Source organism: Culex quinquefasciatus, chromosome 3 (assembly GCF_015732765.1).
Source record: "Culex quinquefasciatus strain JHB chromosome 3, VPISU_Cqui_1.0_pri_paternal, whole genome shotgun sequence".
Lineage (NCBI taxonomy): Eukaryota > Metazoa > Arthropoda > Insecta > Diptera > Culicidae > Culex > Culex quinquefasciatus.
This window is the reverse complement of record NC_051863.1, coordinates 189,145,312-189,154,259: the sequence shown is the minus strand read 5'-3', so window position 1 is coordinate 189,154,259 and position 8,948 is coordinate 189,145,312. Positions and strand designations below refer to the sequence as shown.

The 8,948-nt window shown below is 34.9% G+C and overlaps 1 protein-coding gene across 1 annotated transcript; it reads left to right on the top strand.

The window, feature by feature from the left end:
- The first annotated feature begins 647 nt into the window (after positions 1–647).
- On the top strand, positions 648–6,830 carry LOC6051596 (succinate dehydrogenase [ubiquinone] iron-sulfur subunit, mitochondrial). Its single transcript, XM_038264271.1, has 4 exons — positions 648–867; positions 1,124–1,234; positions 1,297–1,601; positions 6,235–6,830. The coding sequence occupies exons 1-4, from the start codon at positions 808–810 to the stop codon at positions 6,629–6,631; spliced, it is 873 nt and encodes a 290-aa protein (XP_038120199.1). The 5' UTR covers positions 648–807; the 3' UTR covers positions 6,632–6,830.
- The last annotated feature ends 2,118 nt before the right edge of the window (positions 6,831–8,948 follow it).

Here is an 8,948-nt window from a genome sequence, read left to right as displayed (position 1 = left end):
GCGATATGTAAAGGAAATAATAAGTATACTAACATATATTTTGATATACTGGTTGACATAATAATTATAGCTCTAAGAGTTTCCAACCCCTTGACTAGCTCATTGCTTGGTTACCGGGACTTCATATCTATTCAGAGCGATTTGGATCGAACCACCCTACGGGGAGCCGAAAATAAAATTTTTAAACAATTCCAAAAAAATACTAAACGAAATTTAGGCAACTATTCCATATATACAGTTTGTAGGGGACATTTTGAGCTATCAAAAACCGACTAGCTCATTGCTTGGTTACCGGGATTTCATATCTTTTCAGAGCGATTTGGGTCGTACCACCCCCATTTCGTTACAGCATTTATGTTAGGAAGATATTCTCAGTAGAACTTAAAAGTTTCTTGCTGGACCAGTTCGAGTTTATTCCTCAGATAGTTCAGTGGTTAGCGTACCAGATTAGCGATCGGATTGTTGCTAGTTTAATTCTCGAACATATTTGAATTATTTTGAGTTAAATTCTGAAGTAGTTCCAAAAAATGCCGCGAGGGCGCGCATGACGCGCTTTGGTCGGATAGGCCCTTTAGATGCTGAGCTCAAATGCTGAGTTCACAGAAGTACATAAACCGCGAGAGAGGGAGCGAATCTGATATTTTTTTCGGGTGAGCAACATTTTTGACTTTTCTTCGGTGGGCTGCTGTCAAAACCGAATTTCGCGATTTCGCGTGGTTGCGTATATTTTGATTCGAACCGTTCCGTCGGGGTTGTAAAGTTCCGCTTGCTCTTCGAGAGAAGGTGTATCGTTTATTTTTTTCCGAAATGGCCATGGTGTCCACCGAGTTGAAGGCCCTGCTGGCCTGCCGCGGAACGTTTGGTCAGGTGAGGCTCATTATCCGCGGAATGATTATGTCACGGAAGAAAAAGTGGATTTTTCTTTCTAGAAGTTTGAAAGTGGAGATACATTTTTGTGTTATATAATAACACTGTTTTATTGCGTTTTTTGCAAGTTTGAATCGAATTTGGCACCGTGCCAACGAATCAAATCTGGTTGCTTTGTTTACAGATTGAAGTGTGATCAATTTGCTGTTCTAATCAATGCTTGCTTTGATTCTAATCTGATCTTTTCTTCTTTTAGCTGAGAGCCATCCACCTGGCCGCTGCCAACAATGCCGCCGCGAAGAAGGTCAAGAAATTCCAGATCTACCGCTGGAACCCGGACCAGCCCGAAACCAAGCCGTACAATCAGGTAACTTTGTACAAAAATCTAACAAGGCAGAATTAAACCCCCATCCTCCCTCACTCTTCCAGACGTACGAGGTCGATCTGAGCGCCTGCGGTCCAATGGTCCTGGATGCGCTGATCAAGATCAAGAACGAAATCGATCCGACGCTGACTTTCCGCCGGTCGTGCCGCGAGGGCATCTGCGGCTCGTGCGCGATGAACATTGGCGGAACGAACACGCTGGCCTGCATCAGCAAGATCGACACCGACAATCTGGACAAGCCGACCAAGATCTACCCGTTGCCGCACATGTACGTGGTGAAGGATCTGGTGCCGGACATGAACAACTTCTACAACCAGTACCGGTCGATTCAGCCGTGGCTGCAGCGCAAGTGAGTAGTTGTTCCGGCAGCGTCTTACTTAGGTTGTCCGGGAGCTGCACAAGCTGATCGTGCATGTGACCGCTATCCAGAAAGCCCGATGGCCCTGTTATGGAGACCGAGAATTCACAGCGGTGGACCCCATCGCCAACACCTCTTTCAAGTACCACATCTACTACAGTGGCGGTAAAAAGGCGATGCACGGAGTAGGTTTCGTAGTGATTGGGGGCCAGCAGAACCGAGTGATCGTGTTGGAGGTGGTCTGGCTTGCCTATTGAGAATCAAGGGCAAATTCTTCAACTACAACCTGATCAACATCTACGGACCGACGAACGACAAGCCCGATGACGAAAAAGATGCCTTCTATGAACGTCTCGATAAGACCTATGGATGTTAGAAGGAAGGCTCTCTTCCGGATCAGGTCGTAAATGGGCCAATGTGGACAAGAATTTCATCCTGCTTACGTCAGAAAAATTTGGTCAAAATTCGAAAAACATCCGAGCATTGATCTACGCAATCGGACGAATTTTTTGAACGATATTTGGCAAAGTTGTAGGTATTTATGAGGACTATTTAGAAAAAAGGTGCACGATTTTTTTGCCGGATTTTTAATAATCTTTTTTTTTATCATAAAATCTGTTCCCAAATAAAATTTCTATAACTTGCAATATGTATGGGTATCAAACGAAACAGTTCGTTAAATACCAATATTGCTTTTTTTTAAATTGAGTACTTTTGAAAAAATATGGTATCTGGTAAAAAATTTAGTATTTTCCAATAAAAATCATCAATAAGGGGAAAAAGCATACAAAATTTCGCTTCGTTTGGTACCCATATTGCAAATTATAAAAATTTGAGTCTTTTCGAAAAAATACGGTATTTTGTGAACAATTTCGAGTTATATTTTATAACTAGGCCGTTGCAAATATTTGTTAGGTCCCCCCCCCCCTTTCAAAATTTGTCCAAAAAATCCGAAGGCAAACAAAATATTATTTCAAAAAACTTCAAAATTTCAATGAAAATTGAAATCGAAACTGAAAACAATCTAAAATCCATTTTTCTGATAATCGTATTTAGCATGTTTGGGCTCGTTTAAATGATTTGATTTTTTATGAAATTTCGATGCACAGCAAAGCAAATACTTTTTTTGTTCGCTAAATAAAAATATTTTTTGTCAATATTTAGATGTTTTGGAAACTAATGATTGCAAAGAACTGGACAGGTATATAATACATTTTAAAACACGTTTTTCATTCAAAAGTTTAAACCATAGCTCTTGATTTCAATTTCTATACTCTATACTTTTAATTTTTTTTGCCTTCCCCCCTCGGCTTTGGTCAGAGTCTATGGATATAAACTTTAAAAAACATTTGCAACGGCCTTACTAAATTTTCGAAAATATATTTTTGGTGAGAGCATTGAATTTTTAACACGATTTGGTTGAATTTAGTTGAAAATTCTCTACGAAATCGGCCGATTTCGACTATTTTTATGTATTTGTATTTTTTATTTAGCTCAAACTTTGTGGGGGCCTTCGCTATGACCATATAAGCTAAACGTTTGAATTAATTTGCTGATCAATTTGGTGTTTTGACAAAGTTGTGGGTATTGTTGAGGGATATTCAGAAAAAAATATAACCGGAATTGGTAAGCCGATTTTTAAATTATTTTTTTTTTCTAAAAACTCAATTTCTCAAAATCCATATTTTTTTATTTTCGATTTTTTTGATATTTTTTAGGAGACAAACCCCCGCAACTTTTGAGAGAAGTATGGTCAAAAACTCTTCCGCCGAGTTATAATTTTTTTAAAATAGTGATTTTTGCATAAAATCGAAATTTCATGCATACAAATTTTGTGGACCTAATGGGAATTTGAATTTGTAATCGAAAAGTACCTTTCAGATTTTTTGATAAAGTGTCTCGTTTTCAATGTATGGTCTCCAAAAGTTTGATTTTAGCGGAATATTTACAGTTTTTCGATTTTTTTAGTGACCATTTGATTAAAAATTGTCTAACAGACATAGAAGATTAGAGTTGCAGAGGCTATGGGAAAAAGAAACAGGAAAATTGATGTTTTTTTAAAGTCTCACCCAAACAACCCTCTATTGGTTCGATTTTCAATGTTAAAAAATCAAACATTCGTGAAATTTTCCGATCTCTTCGAAAACAACATTTTCAAATTTTTTGAATCAGGACTAACATATAAAAAGAGCCAAACATTCAATTTAACGACCTTTTGAAGTCTGGAGTTTTTTTTTAAAAAGGTCCCATAAACCAATTTTCCAGTTTTTGCGTTTTGGGTGTTTTTGAAACCGCCTTGAGTCGGGGTATTAAAAACACCCAAAAAGCAAAAACTGAAAATTTGGTTTATTAGACCTTTTCAAAAAAAAAAAAAAAAACTCCAGAAGTTTTAGTCTTGATAAGTTTTTTTTATCATATGGCTCGAAAGTTGCGGGGTTTTGTCCCCTAAAACATGGAAAAAATCTAGAAAATATAAAAAATGAGTTTTGGGAAATTGATATTTTATGAAAAAAGTTAATTTTTTGAATATTTTTGTATCATTTTTGTATGGACAGTAGGGTGTAATATGGTTATATGGAAAAAAATAAAGTTGTCCAAATTTAACTAGCACAGCAACTTTTTGGTTCCTTATAGAGTCCTTATGAACTCCCCAAAGTTTGGTAACGATTGGTTTAGTCCCCACTTTGCGCAAAGCGATTCAATTTTCCATACAAATTTGTATGGGAAAAATCATTTTTTTGAATTTTGGTATTTAAAAAATCCAAGTTTCACGCTATACTAAAACCGGATTCATATTCGGATGCTCTAGAATGTGCTCTACAACTTTTCCGAAGAGAGTATGGTGCTAACTTGCTCCTGAAAGAAGATACAGCGTCCTCAAAACTCGTCTAAAACGTGTTTTTCGATAAAAAAAAAACACGTTTTAGACGAGTTTTGAACACGCTGTATCTTTTTATAGGAGCAAGTTAGCACCATACTCTCTTCGGGAAAGTTGTAGAGCACATTCCAGAGCATCCGAATATGAATCCGGTTTTGATATAGCGTAAAACGTGGATTTTTTAAATATCATAATTCAAAAAAATGATTTTTCCCATACAAATTTGTATGGAAAATTGATTCGCTTTGCGCAAAGTGAGGACTAAACCAATCGTTCCCAAACTTTGGGGAGTTGTTTAGGACCCCAAAAGGAACTAAAATAATGCTGTGCTGGAAAATCGATTTTGATATTACACCCTAATGGACAGTTTCCAAAATTGTATGGAGACTTGTATGGGTGAATCAATAACACTTTGAGCCACATTAAAAAAAAACACACACAAAAAAATGGTCGAAATCGGTCGATATCTTAGAGAATTGCTCAAATGTCCTTAGACAGGATAGGCTGATGTGAGCTGGACGAAACAGTTTATTTAGTAACCAGAGCTTTCATAATTGAATTTCTGAACAATAATCGGCAGACATGCAGAAAAAAACTCCAAATTTAAAATCACTCAAAACCTCATTACTGCCCATGTTCACATAAATGTCCCATATGCAAAAACAGCATGCTGGGAAAAACGCATTTGAAGTTTGTCCCACACATAAGGCTACATGTTAAGTTTTCACGAAAAAAGTGGATTTCCTCCTGATTGCTAGAACAAAGCACTCGATGATATACGCTTTTCTGAAATATCACACGATTCTGAACAAAACTGCATAAATAACTCAAAAACGATGAAAAGCATATGGGACATTTTTGCGAACAGGGGGAAGATTACCTATTGTCTACAAAAAAAAAAAAGCCAGCATTGTATAAAACAAACTGTGGATTTGTTAGGGCACTAGTTACCCATTTGAGGTGAAATGAAAATGATCTGGAAAGTCAGCAGCATCCTCATGCAACTGTCCCTCGTGGTACCGTATGCTGTATGTGTAGGCACTCTGGTCCAGTTCCGGCCGCCAGCTTCGGAGACCAATGGAAGTCTCGCTGCTGGGGAAACCTCCAACGCCGACGACGTATCGTACTTCTATACCGATGTGTACGGAGGAAAATTACGTTCAGCGCAAGTTGCGCTTGCCGAGCAGATGCTGGTTTATCCGTGTCTGATGATGGAACCTGCCTACTCGTTGGTACAGGACCGAATGACTATCTACGGAACGTGCGACTATGAGAAGATGTTTCGTCTGGAGCTGACGCGTTCGGAGGGACGGTGGAACGCAACGGCCCAGCTATCGACTAAAAATTGTCGGAAGGAGTTGGTTGAGGATTTTGTTCTGGAATGGCACGGGAGGAACTACACGGTCTTTGCGAATTCTTGGAATGTTGAAAAATCTTCGCTTACGGTGCATCTTTTGGTACACAAGCGTGGAATAAGCCACGCGCAGGTTCGGGAAATTTATCCGGTTTTGGACATTGCGTTCGGTAAAGTTCGTGACGAGAACTGCCGGTGCTTGGCGGGAGCAGAATTTGCGTATCGTGAGACGTGGGACCAGTTATGCCCGGAATCGACCAATCGTACGACTAATGTGAACGTCTCTGAGACCTTTCATTTCAAACAATAAATTAAAAAATAATTATCTAAATTATCGTTATTATTTTCAAACATTTAAATATATATCTGTATTTTCCTTCCCCTCTCTTCAGGAACGAAACCGGCGAGAAGAAGGGCGACGCCCAGTACCTCCAATCGGTGGACGACCGCGCCAAGCTGGACGGGCTGTACGAGTGCATCCTGTGCGCGTGCTGCTCGACGTCGTGCCCGTCGTACTGGTGGAACGGCGACAAGTACCTGGGGCCGGCCGTCCTGATGCAGGCGTACCGCTGGATCATCGACTCCCGTGACGAGTCGACCGCGGCCCGGCTGGACAAGCTGAAGGACCCGTTCAGCGTGTACCGGTGCCACACGATCATGAACTGCACCCGGACCTGCCCGAAGGGCCTCAACCCGGGCAAGGCCATCGCCGAGATCAAGAAGCTGCTGTCCGGCATCGCCAAGAAGGACGCCCCCGGCCTGGAGACGGCCGCCCTGCACAGCAAGTAAGCAAAGGTTTGAATAGTGGTTGCTTTAAAGGACGATCTACCCTGCTGGGAAAGTTAGCTGGATTTAAGAATCGATCGGCGGTGGGTACACAAAATCTTAACTTATTTATGTTCCATGTGACAATTTTCTGAAAATTGTGTGAAATAATAACATGTAATTACTAGTTGCAGGAAAATAAAAACGATTTCTGCTTGAGAAATATCGACTTGATTTGCTTTTCAAAAGGAATTTGAAAGAAAATTTCAAAATTTATATTTGGTTCTAGCTTTTTTTTCAAGAACAGCAATGTTGCAAATTATTAACATCAAAATCTAGAAAAAATCTAGCTGACATGTTAGTAGAATTAACTAATTTACAAGCTGGAAAACTTAACTTGTTCTTATGTTATTCATGCTTGGTTTATTAATTATTATTGAAAATTTTTGTTATTAAATAAGATACTGACAATGACAAAAATAACAAAACTGACAAAAAATGACAAAAAATGATAAAAATGACAAAAATAACAAAACTGACAAAAATGACAAAACTGACAAAAATGACAAAAATGACAAAATGACAAAAAATGACAAAAAATGACAAAAAATGACAAAAATGACAAAAAATGACAAAAAATGACAAACAATGACAAAAATGACAAAAATGACTATAATGACTAAAATGACAAAACTGACAAAAATGATAAAAATGACAAAACTGACAAAAATGACAAAAATGACAAAAATGTAAAAAATGACAAAAATGACAAAAATGACAAAAATAACAAAAATAACAAAAATGACAAAAATGACAAAAATGACAAAAAATGACAAAAAATGACAAAACTGACAAAACTGACAAAAATGACAAAAATGACAAAAATAACAAAAATAACAAAAATGACAAAAATGACAAAAATGACAAAAATGACAAAAAATGACAAAAATGACAAAAATGACAAAAATGACAAAAATGACTAAAATGACAAAAATGACAAAAATGACAAAAATGACAAAAATGACAAAAATGACAAAAATGACTAAAATGACTAAAATGACTAAAATGACTAAAATGACTAAAATGACTAAAATGACTAAAATGACAAAAATGACAAAAATGACAAAAATGACTAAAATGACAAAAATTACAAAAATGACAAAAATGACAAAAATGACAAAAATGACAAAAATGACTAAAATGACTAAAATGACTGAAATGACTAAAATGACTAAAATGACTAAAATGACTAAAATGACTAAAATGACTAAAATGACTAAAATGACTAAAATGACTAAAATGACTAAAATGACTAAAATGACTAAAATGACTAAACTGACTAAAATGACTAAAATGACCAAAATGACTAAAATGACTAAAATGACTAAAATGACAAAAATGACAAAAATGACAAAAATGACAAAAATGACAAAAATAACAAAAATAACAAAAAATGACAAAAATTTCAAAAAATAACAACAATAACAAAAAATGACAAAAATAACAAAAATGACAAAAAAGACAGAAAAGACAAAAAAGACAAATGAGACAAAAAAATCAAAAAAGACAAAAATTACTTGAATAACTTAAATAACTTAAATTACTTAGAATACTTAAATTAAATTATGTAAATTACTGAAATGACCTTAATTATTTCAATTATTTAAATAACTTAAATTACTTAATTTATTTAAATTACTAAAATTACTTAAATGAATTAAATACTTTAAATACTTAAATTACTTAAATTTATTAAATTACTTCAAATACCTAAATTACTTAAATTCCTCAAATTACTTCAATTAATTAAATTACTTAAAATACTTAAAATATTTTAATAACTTAAATATCTCAAATTACTTAAATTACTTAAATTACTTAAAATACTTTAATTACTTAAATTACTAAAAAATTTCAAATTACTTAAATAACTTAAATTACTTAAATTACTTGAATTAATTAAATTACTTAAATTAGTTAAATTACTTTAATTACTTAAATAACTTAAATTACCCAAATTATTTGAATTACCTAAATTACTTCAATTACTTCAATTACTTAAATTACTTAAATTACTTAAATTACTTAAATTACTTAAATTACTTAAATTACTTAAATTACTTAAATCACTTAAATTACTTAAATTACTTAAATTACTTAAATTACTTAAATTACTTAAATTACTTAAATTACTTAAATTACTTAAATTACTTAAATTACTTAAATTACTTAAATTACTTAAATTACTTAAATTACTTAAATTACTTAAATTACTTAAATTACTTAAATTACTTAAATTACTTAAATTACTTAAATTACTTAAATTACCTAAATTACTTAA